Genomic DNA, 19753 nt, shown 5'->3' on the forward strand with positions numbered 1-19753 from the left:
CTTCCCGGTCTGGGAGGATCCCACATGCCGCAGAGCGGCTGGGCCCGTGAGCCATGGCCGCTGAGCCTGCGCTCCGCAACGGGAGAGGCCACAGCAGAGGGAGGCCCGCATACCACAAAAAAAAAAAAAAAAAAAAAATCACTAGTTTTATACCCAATTGCCAATGAATCTTAATGCTCCTTTCTTTACACTCCTGAGGTCTTTCCACTGAGTGGACCTATCATACCTACATGAAATTCTATCTTGTCCCCTGATCTCTCCTGTTATTGTTCTCCACCTCTAAACGCCTACCTATCATCTTTACTGCACTGTATTTCTGTCACCTCAAATTCAACATTTCTAAAACCGAACTAGTTCCCAAACCATGTCTCTTTTGGGTCTTTCATATTTCCATCAATGGTAGCAATCACTGAACCTCAAAGATACCTTTGATTTCCCTTCTGTTTCCTTCTACACTTTCATGTCTTCTTTAGTAATATATTATGTTCTAGCTCTACTTTCCATTCAAATTGCTGCATTCTAGCAAGGACCCTCACATTTAACAGGATTCCTGAATTAAAAACACAAAAGATCTCCCTATTTCTACTTTCTCAGTCCTCCAATCTATTCTAAAAAATAATGCTAGATTAACATTTACAGTTTCTTTACTCTGAATTCAAAACCTCGCACCCCTCACAAAATTAAGTTTTGATTCCTTAGCCTAAAAGACACGACTTTAAAACCTACCTCCAGCTTACTTCTCTAATCTCACCTCCTTCTATTTCCATATAAGAAACTCTACAGGCAAATGCTCTTTGTCCTTTTTGCTCTGCTCTTTGTCCTGCCTTCAGCCTCTCTGAGTTTATGCTGTTCCCCTAACCTGGAATACAATAGTCTCTCCCTCTTTCCTAAATTCTACATACCCTTTAAGGCCAAATTCATGTTCCATTTCCTCCAAGAAACCTTCCCTACCCAACAGGACTCTGTGTTAATCACTTGGCTTTTATTATCAGCCACTTAATATTCAGTATTATTTTTATATGCCCTCTTGTCTTTCTAATTAATAAAAGTCCTGAAGAGCAGGTACTGTCTTTTACGTCATTATAGTCACAGCATCTGGCACAAAACCCTGCACAAAGCAGACATTTTTACTAAGTATCATACCTGGATATTTCTGAATAATTATTTTGCAATATTTGGCATAGTTTTTGTTACATTATACATAAGAACATATATCTAGTATCACTGTAAAATTACAAAATGTACACAGTAAGGTAAGCTATCACACTTGTTTTTCTATTATATGTCCAAATACATATGTTAACTGAAATATTCATTACATAATTTTTTATTCCATAACAACTTCCCTTTTGACTTACAGAGAGCAATTAAGGCAAAAGAAGCAAACCTTTAGCAATTTTATTTCTCTCGTTGCAATTTTGTTGACAGACTTTTCTGGTTTCTCATAAAATATCTTAATGGCCACTATCTGCCCAGTATCCTTATGTTTACACTTCATGACTGTTCCATAACTTCCCTCTCCCACTTTTCCAAGGGTTTCATACATCTCCATTTTCAAGCCCAGCTTCTTCTTTATAAAAAGAAAGGGGGGGGAGGAAGAAGGTTAAACATTTATACCTTTATTTATTCAAGGCGGATAATGCATTTCCACAATAAACCCATACTTAAAAATACGGAAACAGGAAAAGTAGGAATCTTTTCACAGATTCTGTTTGTCTTTGGGAACTCTCCCGGTTCGGCAGTAAGGGGTCCTTGTGGGGCTCTGGCCCCCACCAGAACTTGGGAAGCTTCCTGCTGTCAAGATCATTCCCACCAAGAGTTAAGATTCGCTCACTACATGTCACCTATTCATCATAAGCGGGGTACCCACACGTCCAGTCATGCCCGCGTCAAATATGAGGTTCCAGCAAAGCTGCAGTCGCCAACAGGTCAGGCCCTGGGGCCCAAGAAAACCTCGGTCCCACCCGCTCCCCAAACCAGGCGTTTTAGGACTCTGGACCAGTGCTGCGCCCTTCGCCCCTCAATCAACCTCGTCCGGACAGCCGCCGCCGCCGCCTCAGCCCATTCTGCAGTCCCTCCTGCCCGGCTCCGCGCAGTCTCAGCCGGGAACTAGACACCGACCCTACCTACCCCGTCAGCTCCCGACCGCCTACTGCCATGGCAACGGTGCACCGGGCCTCTCGCTCGGGGCCTAGAGCGCAAGACCGGAACACCGGCCAGGCCCACCCGGAAGGAAAAAGAGGGAACAAGCAGAAAAGAGTTCCTGGTGGGCGCTAACTGGAAGCCTCCTTGAGGGTGGAAGTGGGAAATACGAGTTGCTGTCGATCAAACTGGGGCCACTACACAAGGTTGGTTTTGAGCGGCGATGGGGGAGGGTCGCATTTTGACGGCAGCTTGAGTGACTACAGATCCTCTAGGGAAGGGGAACCGGCGTGGAAATTTATCCGACCTGCGTCTTACATGCCCCCAGGCCCGTGAACACTTGCCACTTGTGCCGGATCCTAAAAGGATGCCTGGTGTCACCAGGCAGAGATTTCTTGTAAAACGAGACTTCCAAGGAAGTCTTGTGTAATTATAGTTTTCTAAGTTACCTAGTTACGTTAATATTCCATAGATCTGATTTCGACCTCAGCTCTTGACATCCTTTAAACAGGGATAAAACGATTCATAAATCAAGAACATTTCTTGAACACCTCTTATATGCTTAAAACTTTTTTTGGAACTCATAGTAATCCTCCTTTTAAAAAACTCCCTTCCTACGTGTCAAAATTCTAAAAGTCCCTCTTGAAAAGCAAATAATTCAGAGGGCTCCACCACCCCCCAAAAAGAGGCCTTAATCTAATTGCTTAAGAACTAGACATGAGGTTCTGCTGGAGTGCCAGCCTCCAATGAATAAACTGAATATCACTGGAAGCGCCCAAGGAGTGCTTTGTTAGGGCTATCATTTCTTTTTTCTGTAAAAAGAAGTTAAGTGTAAGAGGCCGAATCTCACTGTGCTGCTCGGAAATAAGAGAAAGCACTATTACTATCCGATAAATGCTAATCCAGTTGGTCTCACCCCACCATGCACGTTAAAATCACACCTGCAGAGCTTTTTAAAAGGTCCCTTCCCCAGAGATCTTGATTTAAATGAGTTAGGGTAAAGGAACTGTTATTTTAAAATCTTCCTAAGTGTTTTCTATGCTGCTAGGGTTTATACTGAGAGAGGTGTGGGGGAGGAAGGAGAGGTGGTCATGGTTTTTTGCTTATCACCACCAAAATATTCAGAATTGTCTTTCCTTTTGAAAAGTTATTCAACCATGTTATAAAATACTTTCTATCTATGAATAAGAATATCATAGTAAATCTTACAGTGGACCCAGACTTGCTGTAAAGCACATTTATTAAATATTTGTTGTTGGCTTAATATTGACAAGGGACAAAGCATGAATCAGAGTTTCTGCTCTCAGTGAGCTCACAATCTAAAGCTACAGTCTCTACAGTATAAAATTATAGCTTTAAAACTATTCTTTCTAGGGCTTCCCTGGTGGCGCAGTGGTTGAGACTCTGCCTGCCAATGCAGGGGACACGGGTTCGAGTCCTGGTCTGGGAAGATCCCACATGCCGCGGAGCAACTGGGCCCGTGAGCCACAATTACTGAGGCTGCGCGTCTGGAGCCTGTGCTCCGCAACAAGAGAGGCCGCGATGGTGAGAGGCCCGCGCACCGCAATGAAGAGTGGCCCCCGCTTGCCACAATTAGAGAAAGCCCTCGCACAGAAACGAAGACCCAACATAGCCATAAATAAATAAATTTTTAAAAAACAAAACTAATCTTTCTACAAATAGGTTATGGCAGGCCTGGTAACCAGGACAGCCTATGATTCTTTCTTATACAGTAAAGCTCTAGGACTTAAATGAAATCTCATTTGATTTTCTCAAAAGCGTTACTTCATTTTGGAAAACCATAATCTGTAGATTTCAAAAACAATTATAATAAATTGCTAGACAAATGACATAACGGATGTAAAAAAAAAAAGTTTCTCTTTGGCATTTCACTGTAGGTAACCCTACCAGTGTGTCTTCATCCTTAGTTATAGGGAGGATAAGGACTGCTGTGGCAGGAAGGCAAAAAAATAAGAATATTCACCTTATTAGAGAACTACATTTGTGAATGTGTGTCTATCAGGAGTTAGGCTTGGCTAACTTGATTACCAAGGCAGTTACTAAAAACAAGAGAAATAATTCAGGGATTGAAGAAAGGGAGGTACCCGCAAAGTAGAGAACGTTAACCCTTTCTGGTTCCATGAAAGTATGGGCAACGCTAAATTCCTCATTCTATCTTCCTATAACACCTTGGGCTGAGGAATTGCCAGAATGGGTTAAAAGAGCTCAGAGTTCAGACCAACAAAGCCCTGAAGAACAGAAATTGACGGCAATAGAGGAAAGGAACTCAGTGACTAGAAGTGATGTCAGAATCCCAATGGTCAACATCCCCGAGCCCCCTAGAGGGGGACATTTCAGGTCATTTACTTGCTAGTGTAGAAAACCTGAAATAAGTTACTCAGGCTAGATACATAACCCCCACCCACGTTTGCATGCTCTCTGCCCCAGATCTGAATCATAATATTGGGTTTCTCTGACAACCAACCACCTATTGATACACTCTCTTGCGATCACCCCCACATTTCCTGACAAATACAACGGTACCCTATTGTAGACAAATCCATGGACTCACACAAAACCTCAAATAAGAGCAGACCCAAAAAGGAAAAACAACTCCGTAATTCTATGGGGATTGTAAACAAATATTAGATAATCTATACACCGTTCTTTTATCTCTGCCCAGAATTTCCAACCCTGGAAACCCACTGCAATGCACATGCAGGATTTTTGGTGGCCCTAAGGAAGCATTTCAGGGGATTTTACTTAGTATGGGCCTCAGCATTGAGCTGGGGAAAACGGAGGTCCCTTCACTGTACCCCACATACCAGATTTGATAAGCCATTGAGCCAACTAGGGGGCATTTTAAGTCCAAATTATTTTTGGCTCTATTTTAAAGATTAAGAAGCAAAACAAACTATTGCTTCCGACACCACCTCATCAATTGCCGTTCATTGAACAAACTGGACGGAAAACTAATGAAGATTTATACCCGCCCTCAGCCCCGTAAATTTAACTACCCGGTTCAAAGACCTGGCAGAAACTGGGATACAGGCGACGCTCTCACGTGATCCGTTCTAATCGCGTCATAGAGACACGTGGTTCTAGATACTTCGTCCCCTCCCCCTCAGGCGTGGATTGTTGACAACGCCGCCGGCAGTCACGTGATCTTACGTCATCCCACCTCTTTTCCCTGATATCTCTGGACCCGGATGCGTCCCTCTCGTCCCCACCCGGTTGAGCCTAAACTAGTAAAAGAGGGGGAAACGGGTTGGTGTTTCGGTTTCGGTGTTTCTTAATCACAATCTCCAGCCTGAGCACAGAGAACAATAATTGGTCGATTAGCTGAGGAAGCCAAAATGGATAGGGTCCCTGCTAGGGCTCCCATAACGAGCTCTCCTACGTCACGTCCCCTTCTCCTCACCCCTCGCTCCATGGTACTGGCGGAGGGCGGAGGGATCTGGAGGCGGCGGAGGGAGACGTCATTGCAGGGTTGTTTGTGCAACCTCGGCGGAGGCAGTGACCCACAGTGATTCGGCCGCCGCGCCGGGGGGTGGGGGGGCTGCGCGGGACTCTTTTTTTTTCTGACTGACCGCGGGGCAGCTGGGGAGTATGTCGACCCCGGCCCGGAGGAGACTTATGCGGGATTTCAAGCGGTAAGGGCCTTCATCTTCGCCTGGATGACGGCTCCTCCCCAAAGCTACGGGGCTGCAGGGCGGGGATCCGGGACACCTTCTTCTCATGACCCTGAGAGGGCCGCTGTGGGCCCAGCGGGACGGACGGAAGCCCAGTCCTAGCCCCCGTTAGCACTCTCTTGTCCTTGCCTGTTCATTCGTTCGACGTAAGAAATTTCGATACCCCTTCGCCACCCCCTTCCCCTCAAAAAGTAAAAAGATGGCCATGGGCTGTCCTAGGATTCCCTGCTGCCCACTTGTCCCCATTGCCCGGTGTCTCGCCCTGACGTTCAAACCTCATCCCCCTCCCCTGCAGCGTGTGGTACCCCCTCTCTCTGCCCTAAAAGCAAGCCCTTGCAGAAGCCTTTCCCCCCGCCAGCTGCACGAGTTAGCTTTGTTCGATGGCCTTGCGGTCTCCTTAGAGGGCCAAGGTTGGGGCCAAACCCTCCCTCCCTCCCTCCCCATTCTTTCTGCAGTGAGGGTGGGGTCTGATGCTCTAGGGCCGTTGGTTAACCCATCCTCCGAAACCCGACTCTCCCCCCGCCCTCCTGAAAGGACCTTGAGAACTGGCTTAGAGGGCTGGGACTCGGGCTGGCCACCCCAGCTGCCAGTGCTTTCTGGAACTCAGCTCTGTGGCCTGGTGTATAAAGCCCTATCTATAGCCTCCAAAGCCTGGGGAAATGCCGCCTTGGAGACAGCGCTAACCTGATACTCCCTGGGCCTCCTTTTGTAAAGTAGGGTTTTGTTAGGAGGTGTTGGAGTTAGTGAGGAGGAAGTGACTTTTTTTCAGTTGTTTCCCGTTGATTGAATTGGAGGTACGTGGAGAAAAATGACCGAGAAAACTTAGCATTACGCTCCTCTGCGCATTTTTAAGTGTTTTTCTAGGGAGACCCGCCCTGATTGAGGCAAAATACCTAGTGTAAAAACTTAGAATGGCCGCTCAGGAAGTAATCTCTCAACTTCGTTATAAACCCTTAAATGAGGCACTTGGAAGCCATTGTTTGGGGCTTTGGCCACTTTATCATTGAGTGTATTCGTAACTTAGTCTTTATCTTTGGTGGGCGGGCTTCAAGCAGCATATCCTCTAACGCTTCTGTTCTTTGTGGCCTATTCTGCTTGAGGTTGACTAAAAAGAGCCATTCTGGGGGGTGACTAATATCAAGTATCATACCACATAGCAGTCTATATATATATATATATATATATATATATATATATATAAAATGTAGCATTTATTTTTTACTGAGATGACAGTCTTTAAAAGGAGATGCTCATTTTTGGTGTAGAACTCGCTTTCTACAGCTTGAAACCAGTAGATTTCAGATTAGCTCCCATGAGTGAAATTCAAGTATTAAAACTTCCCAGTTCGTGGCCATTGTTACCCTGGTTTCTCACTGCAATTATCTGCTTGTATACTTGGCATCTTTGGTAGTTTTCCATGGGTCTTCGGTTGCAAGAATTTGATTATGACAAATGTTGGAAGGTAGCTTTGTATTGAGTCGCATGATCTGAGAGGTAGATTTAGTGTTGGTGCAGAGCTTTTAAAATAGGGACTGAGGGGAAAACCTAACCAAAGCTTTGATTACTTTAAAACCTATTGCTAATTGAAGCAAATGGGATAAAGTAACTACTGCCTAAAACTAGTTTCCTAATTAAATTGGATATACGTGTGTTTTCAGTCATATAGTGTTTACACTGAGGTGGGTTTGTTTTGGTTTTGGTTTTGGGGGGAGGAATATTTGGTGGCCATGTTGCACAAGTAGCTGTGGTTAGGAATCACGAAGTGTTTGCATGTTTACAACAGTAAAATCGTTTTTTCACTTGAGGTTTTTACTTTGTTGTTACTGTTGAAGGCAGTTCTTGAACAGATATCTTAACTTTGGTGATATTTGAAGAGGGATGACTCCAAAGTGCTTTTAAGTCATGGTTTATTCCAGCTCAGCACAAGAACAAGGAAATTCATTTACTTTGTTTCTCAGAGTAGATGGTGTACAGTCCATAGGTGTTCTGTTTGGCGTTCTTAGTGGCTTTAATGTTCAACTTTTAAAATTTCTACTCTGGATTTCTAGATTGCAAGAGGACCCACCTGTGGGGGTCAGTGGCGCACCATCTGAAAACAACATCATGCAGTGGAATGCAGTTATATTTGGGTGAGTTGAAAGAAATGACAAATGGTAGGTGTGGTGATTCTTTTAAGAAAAGTGAATGTTAACAACTAGGAAAGGGAGCTGAGGGATCAGGGATCTTACGAAAACTGCAAGGTAAAAAAAAATTCTGAGAAGAGTTTCGGCAGTTACATAAAATTTATGATTTTATGATCACTTTGGGCTTTATTTGATAAAAATATCATTTGAGACTAAAGGAGAAAGATAAGTTATTTTGTGGAAAATGTGCCAAGCAAATTCTTACGCTTGCATTCTACTAGAACTGTAAAAAGGCTAGGAACCAAAAATAATAGAACTTCCACCATGGTAAGGATTTAAATGAAAAATGTTTCACACCTCAGTGTGAAATAACTGAATGGAGCCTTTTGAGATGCATTGTTACCTCCTACAGATAGTATATGTTTTATATATGCTTTTTAATTTAAAATTTCCTTATGGTTTTTATTTAGTTTTCTAGAACTGGATTTTATTTTCTTTCACTCTTTTTAAACTAGGGTTTTGCACTGAAACTTTAAAGGAATACTTTTGTAAACAGAATTCTGAATTGCTATTGAATCAGTTATGAGAGTCTACGTTAAAGACTAGTGGAAAAATGAGTGTAGTTCACCCTTCTAATTCAGGCTGTTAGCATGCTTCTTTGAGATCCTGGATGTGCCTTGCAAGTGGTAATTAAACTTCATGTTGCTGCTTAGGAGAGATGAAATTGCAATGTGGTAGCAAGGAAAAGATTTGGGCAAAAGAAACTGTCTTTCTTGGTGACATCAGGTAAATCTAGTCGATTTAAGCAAGAGCTATTGCTCTTTTGAAAAGCAGGACACTTTGGTGTCATAATTATATATTTTTTAATATAAATTTATTTATTTATTTTTGGTTGCACTGCTGCGCATGGGCTTTCTCTTGTTGTAGCGAGTGGGGGCTACACATCGTTGCAGTGCCCAGGCTTCTCATTGTGGAGGCTTCTCTTGTTGCAGAGCACCTGCTCTAGGTGCGCAGGCTTCAGTAGTTGTGGCGCATGGGCTTAGTTGCTCCGCGGCATGTTGGGATCTTCCTGGACCAGGGCTCGAACCCTTGTTCCCTGCATTGGCAGGCAGATTCTTAACCACTGCGTCACCAGGGAAGTCCATGGTGTCATAATTATCTTAAACTAAAGGGTATTGATTTCCATCTTACTGATATACATTGAAAGTAAGACTTTTCCTCTTAAGAATACAGATACTTACAAAAGCGTTGGTATTTATGAACTGAATTCTTTTTGTGCTAAATTTATGACTTTTTTTTGTTTTGTTTTTCGCAAAACCACCCTAAAAGGAAAACTTTGAAAATTAAAATTACCCTTTATGTCTACATCAATAAAAATCCAGGGCTGAGGTGATACTAAATTAACAATAACTTAAATACAAATTACCAGAATGAGCCCCTCTTTCTCTGAGTTTATTCTTTCCACTTGTGAAAATCAGGAAAAAGCAGAATGAAAAACTTCCTTTAATCAGAAATCTTCTTGTTTTCAGACCAGAAGGGACACCCTTTGAAGATGGTAAGTCATTCTCAATGTTTTCTATTAAGAGGCTTCTTTTAAGTAGGGAATTGTAACACCACCTATCTAGTTAACTAGTTTCTATTGTTAATAGGTCACATTGTAACTAAATGCTACTGAGAATTTATAGTTTACCAAGGACTTTCTTCTCACATCAGCTTAGTCACCTTCATTACTAGTTCCCTCTATTACTTTGATATTGGCTGTAGAACTCTAAGCCTAGATTAGATGGTGGGGTCTATGTTGAGAATAGTTTAAATGGCCTTGTAGCATGCTAAAAGTGTCCCTGAGGTAAACATCAGAAGGGTAATCATGCTTTTTTAACTTTAGGTATATTGATCAGGTGCTGAGCTGAAATTGTTCTTAATCATACACAGCAGCCAGTAGCTTCACATAACAGCTAGCATTTGACATCCGTAAATAGTTACCATTCTGCAGCATCTTTTGCATCTTAAATTCAGTATTTTCACCAAGAGCCAGGAAAATGGAAAACTCCTTCTAATATGTATTTATAGTTGAACTTCTCAAATTGATTTTAACCAGAAACTTAGTTTCCCTAATTATAGCATGGATTTTTAAAAATTGTTAAACAGGTTTGTCTTAGTTATCACAATGGCTTCAGAATTAACCCATCAAGGATATTTGTACAAATAATGATTGCAGAAGTATTTTTAAGGAGATAACCTGAATGTTCAATAGGAGAAATGGTTAAGCAAATTATGATATATCCAGACTCTAGAATATTATGTACCTATTAAAGAATAAGGTAGATCTGGACGTATATCTGAGGAGACAAAAAAGTTGCAGAATGTATGTTGTAATACCACATTTTTACTGAATACATACATGCAAGTGTGTGTGGTTAAAGGGGTTTGTATACCATACTGTTACCAGTGGTTACCTGTAGATGGGGGGTAAGGAGTTGAAGGGAGGTACTCAAGGAGTTCAGCTTTTTACTTTACACCAGAGGATTCTTAAGGGTGGTCCATTAACCCCTTAAGTTCCCTGTGACCCTTTCAGGGGTTCCATGGGATCAAAACTGTCTTCATACCAGTAGTGAGACATTTGCCTTTTTCATTGTATTAACATTAGTTCTGATGGTACAAAAGCGTTAGTGGTTAAAACCGGCCCTAAGCAGTTTAGCACCTTGGCATATATCAAGACAGTGGCACCAAACTGCTGGGAGTCATTGTATTTTTTGCATTTTAAAAGATGCCAGTTTCAGTTTAAAATGTCTTGATGAAAAAGTGGGAATTTATTAATGTTACTAAATTCTGACCATTGAGTATGCATCTTTTTAATATTCTGCGTGATGAAGTTGGAAGTATGCATGAAACACTTCTCTTGCATACCAAACTATGATGGTTGTCTAGAGGGAAAGGAGTTCTGCAGTCGTTTAAGCTGCAACTTCAATTACTGCTTTTTTCATGGAACATTTTTTACTTGAAGGAATGACTGACAAACTCCGGTTATTTAGATTCAATTATGTATTTGGTTGACATATTCTTAAAAGTTACCAAAATGAGCTGTTAGGTCAAGCAAAGTGACTGACAGTATTTGTAGCTGCTGATAAAATGACGGCTTCCCAATACTTTTAAGACTTCTCTCACGAGATCAGTAGGTGGTATTACCTGTTGTGATTTTTTTTGATGGAGTATATATATAATGAAATATGGCAACATTTAGAAGATTTGGATAACTCAGTGAACCAATATTTTCCAAATGGCCAATGTATTAGAAAATTATGGATGGATAAAAGATATATGCAATATGCAACAGTTGTTAATGTAAGTGATGCAGAAAGTTTATGTGGTTTCAGATTCTACATTGCAGCTAACCTTTAAAAACGTACCATTTCTTTGGTGTAATATCAAAGAATATCTACAATTATCTGAAAAGGCTATGAAAATAGTCTTTCCTTTTTCATTTACATATGTGTGTGAGGACTGATTTTCTTCATGTACCTCAACCAAAACAGCACGTTGCAACAGATTGAACGCAGAAGCAGCTAAGAGAATGCAGCTGTCTTCTATTAAGCTAATCATTTAAGAGATTTGCAAATATGTAAAACAATGCTACGCTTCTCACTAACTTGGTTGGGGGAAATATATTTATTTTCATTAAATGTTACTTAGGTTAATGTGTAATGAGTTTACAGTTGTTAATAAATATGTTAAGTTTTCCTTGAGTTATAGTTTATAATATAATAAATATAGATAGTTATAGCCTGTGATGTGCTGGAGGCAGCTTATACCGATTGTGAGAATCGATTGTTTAAAAATTTGGGGGAATTTTTGCAAGTTGGTTATTAAAGAGCCCATATTTTAAAATTATTTTCAATTTTTGGTGGAAATACCATAAAATGGTATGCTGTTGCATGTATCTCTTCCCAACTTCACATTCAGTGACTTCATTTTGGAAGCTTGGCGTGGTTGGGAGTAAGAGTATAAAGGGGTCCTGAGACCCCATAATGTGAATTTTAAAAGGTTAAAAAAAGCTGTTTCATACTTGTGTTTGTCTGAAGTGTTTATGTTGTACATTTTTATAATTAAAATTAAAACTGTAAAACTATATAGTTAGGTATAAGGCTATCTTTGCTAATGAACTGTACATTTCATAGAATCTCTATTAATATATTAAAATGTGAATTAAATATCATCTTTGATTTTGTTTGTATCTTTGGCCTCCCTAATCCCAAATTTCCAAACAAAAAATGTAAAGAGGTAGAGGTTACATACTGAATATATGACTAATGAAAATAAAATATTAAATATTTTACTGAACACATGCCTCTGATACTGGAGTCATGAGTTGAGAATTTAGGGTGAGAAAGGGTTTTTGTTTTGTTTTTTTAAACTGCATTGATGAAATAAGGAAAGAAGCTTGTGGAGACATCTGGAATGGTTTTAAACTTTTATTGACTTCATTAGGAATAAGCCTCACCTTACTATGCCCAAGGTGTTTTGGTTGGAGCACCTATCCAACCTTCAGGTAGATTTCCTCAAAATAAAAGGACTCTGGATAGTGAATAAATGCAAAAGGAGGCTAGAAAGACAAACACAAAACTATTAACAGTGGTTATTTCTGCTAAATAGAATTGGAATTTGAGTTAAGAGCTCTTCTTTGTACACTCTGAACAGATTGACTTTATTATAAATGCATAATTTTTTTTAAATGCCTGTCTCTTTTGACCATAAGATAATGATTTAGACTGACCAAAATGTACTGTATTGGTCTATAACCAACAGTAGGCAGTTACACTAATGCTTAACTGATTCTTGGCATACTTAAGTGATAGGGCCAGAGCAGACTTTTCACATTAGTGGCCATGCCTCCAATCTGAATCCTTTGTCATGTGGTGGTGAGCCCATCTCAAAATCATTTGGCACCCCCTTCTAAGTTACAATAAATTATTTGTAGTTCCTCAAATGTGCATTTAAAATTTTGGTAGCTAGGGCTAAATTGCTTTCCAACAATATGACAGTTAATGTTCCCACCAATAGCACATGTAAGTGCTGTACCCCCCAAGTGCTTGCCAATGCTGTATGTTATCAGTACATAAATAGTATATTTAGTATATTTTATGCGCTAAACCGAAATTGACAATTAATTTTTGTGTGGTCGTGCAAAAGCCAGCATGGGCTTGGGAGTTCATTGATGAAGAGAAAGAAAAGTTATGCTTGTCTTTACTGTAATTATTTTGGTTTGTTTTCTATCTAGGTACTTTTAAACTAGTAATAGAATTTTCTGAAGAATATCCAAATAAACCGCCAACTGTTAGGTTTTTATCCAAAATGTTTCATCCAAACGGTAAGTAGCAATTTATTAGCCTTTGCAAATGATAGGAGGAAAAAAAGAGTTGTTTCATCCTTTTAGGTCTTGCCCATACTTCTCATTATTAGGGCCCACTTCTAGATGTTGCTTCTATGTCAATATTAACCATACTTTTGTAGTCTGGAATCTTATCAAGGTTCCAGATTTGAGGTAAAGTTTTGTTTTAATAACTTCTGATTTTAAAGTAATATCTATTTATTTATCAAAATGTGAATGACACTAAGAAGAATTTATAGCTTAAAATTTAGCTTGCAGGTAAACGTACAAAATTAAGATCATGTTGTATGTAAAGTTAAGTAATTTATATATAACATGAACATTTTCACTTATTAAATATTCTTTTGTATCTTTTTTTTTTTCTCCTCCTTTGGCCGCACCACGCGGCTTGTGGGGTCTTAGTTCCCTGACGAGGGATCGAACCCGGGCCCCCGGCAGGGAGGGCACGAGTCCTAACCACTGGACCACCAGGGAATTCCCTATATCATTCTTAATGGCTGCAAAATGTTCTGTTATATGAGTTTATCATTATTTATTTAATCATTGTCCAGTTGTTGATTTTTAATTGTTTACAGTTTTAAACAGCACATTTTTCTTGAAAATAAATCTTCTCAAATACCCATGAATAAGTTTTTAGAAGTAGGATTACTAGGTCAAAGGTTTGTATGTTTTTAAGGGTTTTTTTTAAACACAGTTTTCCTCCCTTGTTCCTGTTTTTACTTTTAGCAATTTATTACTATTTTCCATAAATGATTGCTAAGTGACTCTTCTGTAATTAAATTTGCTCTTCCTGACTTATTGCTCTTTACTTCTAATAAATTTGTATTCCTGGATTATAAATTACTGTATGAAAGACTTATTTTCCAGAATATTTAAGTTCTCTTTCCCTTTTATATCCTTTGCACATTTAAATGTGGTTTTCCCCATCAGTTAACTTACTTTCAGGAGGAACATTTTCACAGGTCCTCTTGATGTGCGTCTAGTCTAGAACTACAGACTACATGAGATAACTGCAGGCAGATAGGGATCTCCCTACTCATAGGAGAGGTGTGTTTGTGTGTCTGGAATCAAGGCGATTTCCCAATAATAGATTAGATCATAGATTTAGCCTTTGTGCTTTATTGCTATGAAGTTGCTTTTTCTTTCAAGGTCTTCCCCCACCCAGAGGCAAGGCAGCTTTAATTTTATTTTCTGTTTCTGTTCTGAGGAAATTTTCAAGTCACTTATTATCATTTATTCTACTGTAGCTAGCTTTACTAGCTTAGACTTGTTAGTGAATCAACCCAAACTAGTAAGGGAGCACTGTAAATCAAGGTAGAAAAGACTGTGGAATGTGCAAGGAGTATATGTGTGTAGGTTTAAGATTTTCAGCCTTAACAAATTTATAAGGAAACAGTGTATTTGATTTTTCTTTTATCCTTTCATATTAATAACATGGTTTCCCTTTTTTCCACTATCAGTACCTTATTTAGTTAACTTCCTAGTTTGCTTTTTTTAAACATCTTTATTAAAAGATTCACATACTGTGCTATTCACCCATTTAAGTTGTACAATTCAGTGGTTTTTAGTATCTTCACTGAGTTGTGCAACCATCACCATGATCAATTTTAGAACATTTTTATCACCCTCCCCAACAAATTTCATGCCTGTTATCAGTCACTCCCCATCCCCATCCCCTCCCTGCCTCCCAGTCATAGGCAACCACTGATTTATTTTCACTCTACAGGTTTGCTTTTTCCGGACATTTCATATAAATGGAATCATATAATATATGTGGTCCTTTGTGATTGATTTCTTTCAGCTGACACAGTTTTCAGTTTCATCTGCGTTGTAACACATACCCTGTACTTCATTTCCTTTTATTGCTGAATGATAATCCATTGTATGGATAGACTACATTTTGTTCATTCATCAGTTGATGGATGTTCGGTTTCTAGTTTACTTTTGGATTACTTCTCAAAAATAGTTACTAGTTCAAAACTTTAAAATCATTTTACAGTTTTATGGGTTTTACAGAGGTGATGATTTTTGCTTTGGACTTGCTAAGTTTGATGTTCCTATGGGATGCACAGTAAGCGGTTGACTATGCTGCTTTAAAGCTGAGAGTTAAATCCGGTCTAATGCTAACAGTTGGAAGTACCTAGCACATAGATAGTAATAATTGAGGTCATGAATAAAATTGCCCATAGGGTGTGTAAAGGGTAAGAAGGAAGAGGACCAAGGATAGAGCCCTGAGGAATGGCAGTACTTAAGGGTAATTTGCCTCCTCTCCCCAAAAAGGCCTCACTTATTCCTGTTTGATGCAGTGGTCTGGCTTGTTCAGTGAAGCATTCCACAATTTGGCAGTATCTATAACATTTAAATGCATTTCTCCTTTGTCAACAGCGATTCTGCTTCTGGAAATTTATTGTAGAGATAAATAATCTGGCAAGTTCTGGATAAAAATTTATGTTCATTGTTTGTATTCTCACATAATCAGTTCAGGAGGGGGGAAAAGCCTCTCAAATGTTAGACTTTTAAAACGGTAATCACTTGATTTTTATTTTTATTATGAAAGGAATGCATACTTATTGGAAAAACAAATCATAAGTACAAGGAAAGGTAAAGAAAATAATACCCTTCATCATCCTACTATTTACAGATATCTACATTTTGGCATTTAGTCTTAAAAATGTTTTTGTGACTGCATATACTTCAAATGAAAATATTTATAAATAATTCTTTATTAAAAATGGAATTATCCTAAATAAGTAATTGGAAACTTATTAATGTAATATATTGGGGGTGTCATTCTACATTAATTAACATATGGTAGATGTATATCATTTCTGGCGGCAGTATTGGTATGTAACGTTAATAACGTACCATTATTCAGCCAGTCCCCTCACTGTGGACCAAAGGTAGTTTCCAGTTTGTCACTTCTATAAAGAGTATAATAGTGAACATCCTGTAAATAAAACTTTGCATGTCCATGATTATTACTTTTAGAGTGGAATTGCTATGTCAAAAAATTAGCTTTTTTATCCCCCCCAAGAACTTTATTTAGGAATATTTGGAAATGTGGAATTTAAACAGATTAGCTATATGGTATGTGATGAAAAAATTTAACTCTCACTCAGCCTCCTGATCAAAAGGTGCATAAAGAGTCCTTAGTTTGAGACTGATTTTCCTGTGAGACAAAAAGTTTTAGTTATTGACTAATGTTCAAGATTTCTGACTGAGCCAAGCATTCGGTTTGTGGTAAAAATGTCTCTTTAATTGTTAGAAATGACAAAGTTAATATGTAACCAATTTTAGTGTTGTCTTTGCAGTGTATGCTGATGGTAGCATATGTTTAGATATCCTTCAGAATAGATGGAGTCCAACATACGATGTATCTTCTATCTTAACATCAATTCAGGTAAGCATGTGTTAGGATGCATCTTAACTTTTCAAGATTCTATGGGATATAATTGGCTCTTTTAGGATTAATTTAAAGGCCAAGTGAGCAAACTAACCTTCCCAACACTAAGGTAACCAGTGACAGAGCTTGGACAAAACCCTCATGATTTTTATACAACCGACCTTCTTTTTCATTCGTGACCACATTGGATCGAATACACAATCATTCTGATCAAATTTAAGTATAAAGTGTACTCACAGGTCGGGTGTGTGTTTGGTTTGGTTTGGTTTTTTTGGGGGGGGGGGGCGGTTTGCCACACCACAAGGCTTGCGGAATCTTAGTTCCCTGACCAGGGATTGAACCCATGCCCCCTGCAGTGAAAGTGCAGCGTCCTAACCACTGGACCACCCCGGAATTCCCTCACGGGTCAAGTATTATTCGTGCCCACAAAGAAGAGTCTTCTTGGGGAGAGATAAAGATGATTGCTTAGAAAAAAACATAGGGACCTCAAGAAACTGCCAAGTGCAGAGAAGCATTGAGTATGTTACCCCATCCAAGAAATTCTATTTTAAACGAAAGTAAATAACTATTTGCCAAAGCACTCTGGCAGAATATTTCAGAGTTGACCTTGAATGACAGTTTGGGGGAGGGTTGGGGGGTGAGTGATGTTTTAGTTATATGGATTTGAGAGGAGCAGAAGTAACGTTTTTGGTTTATGACCTTTTTAAAGTTTTTTCTGTCACACTTCTGCTTTAATTCAGGTCATCTTATAAAGTGTTTTCAGCTTTCCTATTTCATTCCCTTGCTGCTAGGTGCATATGTTTTGTTGATTAAAGGAAACAAGGTACACTACCCAACTTACTGTCAGAAATTTGCAAACTTACCTCAGTAATAGAGTTTAACTTTGGAAAATGTTAGTTGCTAAGCTATTTTATAGATATTGTGTATTAACCAAATCAAGTTGTTTATTTCCTGGTTAATGTCTCAGTATGCTGAAGAATATTGTTCTTTTCCAATTTCTTTGAGATTAGAGGTCTTAAGGCAATTAAGAACTATCTGTTTTGAAAGCTTAAGTTTTCTAGCAGCAGGAAACTTCTTACTGTATTTATCAAACCATTTCTGAAAGTACTTAGATCTAAAAATATGTAAGACGTACTAATTTCTGTCTTCATAGAATAATTTCTGTTTTATACAACTTCTGTGCTCCATATCGGACCCATGTTAATATAAAGAATAACTCTACAAATATGTTTTATCTTCTGTCTTTCCTTCTAGTCTCTGCTGGATGAACCAAATCCAAATAGTCCAGCCAATAGCCAGGCAGCACAGCTTTATCAGGAAAACAAACGAGAATATGAGAAAAGAGTTTCGGCCATTGTTGAACAAAGTTGGAATGATTCATAATAGACAACTGGTCTGTTAATCTTTTTCATCATTGTTGTGTATAATTTACCTCTCAGTAGAAAGGCTAACAAATTTTAAGTGCCACAGGTTTTAAGGATTCTGCAGAAAAAGAAAAGTCCTTCGGTTTAGAACCTACAGAAGCTTGTGTATCTTGATTAATGTACTTTTTATTGCATGGTGTGAACTAAGTTATTGCTTACATAAATTTGTAATATATCCTGTTTGTATTTTTTTCCAAGTGTATAATGTTGGTGTGGTTTTCATGACAGAATATACACATTTTGTAAATCTGTACTTTTTTCAAATATTGAATGCCTTATTTTTGAATTCTTTAGATTTTTAAATTGGAGAAAAGCACTTAAAGTTTTTTATATATGAATATTACATGTAAAGCTGTTAAAATACATAACTTCAGTGCAAGAGACTTTGTCACTTATTTCCTTATCTGAGTAGGAGGGGTTAATAAGTCTCTAGCTCTCCATCAATTGATAGTTTCATTTCTAATTTCAAAAGGAGATTTATATTTTATCAAGAAATTCTTCAAATTTGATTCTAAACACCAATTATAATCTCACTTTATTTTGAATGTACCTATATTAGTTTCAGTTGAGCAATTATAAACATAACTGGTTTGATTCTGTCCAACTCTGTATTTAGGCCACTTGTTACTGTTTCTTCATGCACTACTTACTGTTAAACTCTACCTTTTGGGATTTCACAATTTGCACCTCCACCACAAGGAATTGGCACGTCTACCATGAACAGAGAGCTGATGCAAGTTATTTTGCTGCTTGATAGCACTTTAAAAGATTTTTGATAATGAAAAAAGTAAACCGTCAACATTTACCAAAAACTCATGCCCCACTATTAACAATAAATGAGAACTTGTTGCATTGGTTTGAACAAGGCAGATATTTGGAAGGAATCTTGGTATAATTTAAATATTTGAAAACTGCCTTTTAATGCAATTGCCTATCTTTTTATTCTGGAAAAATGTTTTAACACCAGGGCCTGCTGAGTTGCTTTCTCTTGTGGGGATTTTTTTTTTTTTTTAATCTCCTAAGTTGTATAAAAGTTGTACGGCATTTTAGTTTACTGGATAAACAAAACACAGTATTGAAGAAAGCTAATAACAAAGCTATCCTATGCCTTCAAATAGTATAGAAAATGGAAAATATACAAGTAAATTCTGTTGAACCACCTGTGTAGTCTTTCTAGTAGTTAAAAGAGCTGTTTCATTAACCCCAAGAGTTTCTTGCACATTCATACTAGCTTAGTAAGCTAACAGCTTCTTTTCTATTGAAAGGCTGACTTCTCTACTGGAAGACTGTAGGATGGCAATATCTATAGGTTCTATTTATTAAGCAAATTTTAGAAAGGATAAGTCCTGATGTTTCCCTTTAAAAGTTAATACTTGGGAAATTTGGGGGTAAGTGTATGATCTTAGGGAACCTTTGATACAATTGAGAGTTAACTCACTGGAATTATGCCCCCGCCCCCCCAAAAAAAAGATGCTTTATTTAAAGGTACTTTTTGGTCATATCAAATGTGTGATATTTCTATATTCAGCTCTAAAACAGTTTCTTTAGACATTTACTCCAGTGACTCTCGTAGCTATGATAGT

The 19753-nt window shown here is 38.6% G+C and overlaps 2 protein-coding genes and 1 long non-coding RNA gene across 10 annotated transcripts in view; 2 read left to right on the forward strand and 1 right to left on the reverse strand.

The window, feature by feature from the left end:
* The window catches only part of CDKL3 (cyclin dependent kinase like 3), a 120340-nt gene extending 115092 nt beyond the window's left edge, over nt 1–5248 (reverse strand). For 2 of the 7 annotated variants that reach the window (XR_003681044.1, XM_028493239.1), the window contains exons 1-2: nt 1871–2135; nt 1388–1570 (exon numbers count right to left, since the gene is read on the reverse strand). Coding sequence is in view for 1 of the 7 variants with exons in the window: in XM_028493239.1 (XP_028349040.1) it covers nt 1388–1570; nt 1871–1882 (195 nt within the window). In the remaining 6 variants the exon portion in view is untranslated. Of the gene's footprint in view, nt 1–1387; nt 1571–1870; nt 2202–5172 lie in introns of those variants that run through there. The other 5 variants (XR_003681046.1, XR_003681047.1, XR_003681045.2 and 2 more) reach the window with 5 other exon arrangements.
* Nucleotides 2236–3806, forward strand: LOC129392346 (uncharacterized). The gene is made up of 2 exons (XR_008618121.1): nt 2236–2348; nt 3517–3806. It is a non-coding gene; the product is annotated as an uncharacterized lncRNA (long non-coding RNA).
* Nucleotides 5249–5626: 378 nt separating the features above from the next.
* UBE2B (ubiquitin conjugating enzyme E2 B) lies at nt 5627–19326 on the forward strand. 2 transcript variants are annotated; one of them, XM_007107071.3, is made up of 6 exons: nt 5627–5795; nt 7883–7963; nt 9487–9512; nt 13233–13322; nt 16655–16743; nt 18001–19326. In XM_007107071.3, the coding sequence occupies exons 1-6, from the start codon at nt 5752–5754 to the stop codon at nt 18127–18129; spliced, it is 459 nt and encodes a 152-aa protein (XP_007107133.1). In that variant the 5' UTR covers nt 5627–5751; the 3' UTR covers nt 18130–19326. The 2 variants fall into 2 exon arrangements, with proteins under 2 accessions (XP_007107133.1, XP_054942742.1); XM_055086767.1 differs by lacking the exon at nt 13233–13322 and having other exon boundaries at nt 5642–5795.
* Nucleotides 19327–19753: the final 427 nt, after the last annotated feature.

This window comes from Physeter macrocephalus, chromosome 8 (genome assembly GCF_002837175.3).
Source record: "Physeter macrocephalus isolate SW-GA chromosome 8, ASM283717v5, whole genome shotgun sequence".
NCBI classification, from domain to species: domain Eukaryota; kingdom Metazoa; phylum Chordata; class Mammalia; order Artiodactyla; family Physeteridae; genus Physeter; species Physeter macrocephalus.

Excerpts from the sequence above, each read along its gene's own strand:
- UBE2B (XM_007107071.3), top strand. The coding sequence starts at position 5,752 with ATGTCGACCCCGGCCCGGAGGAGACTTATGCGGGATTTCAAGCG. Across the intron at positions 7,964-9,486 it reads TGGAATGCAGTTATATTTGG|ACCAGAAGGGACACCCTTTG; the intron begins GTGAGTTGAAAG and ends TCTTGTTTTCAG. Across the intron at positions 13,323-16,654 it reads CAAAATGTTTCATCCAAACG|TGTATGCTGATGGTAGCATA; the intron begins GTAAGTAGCAAT and ends TTGTCTTTGCAG.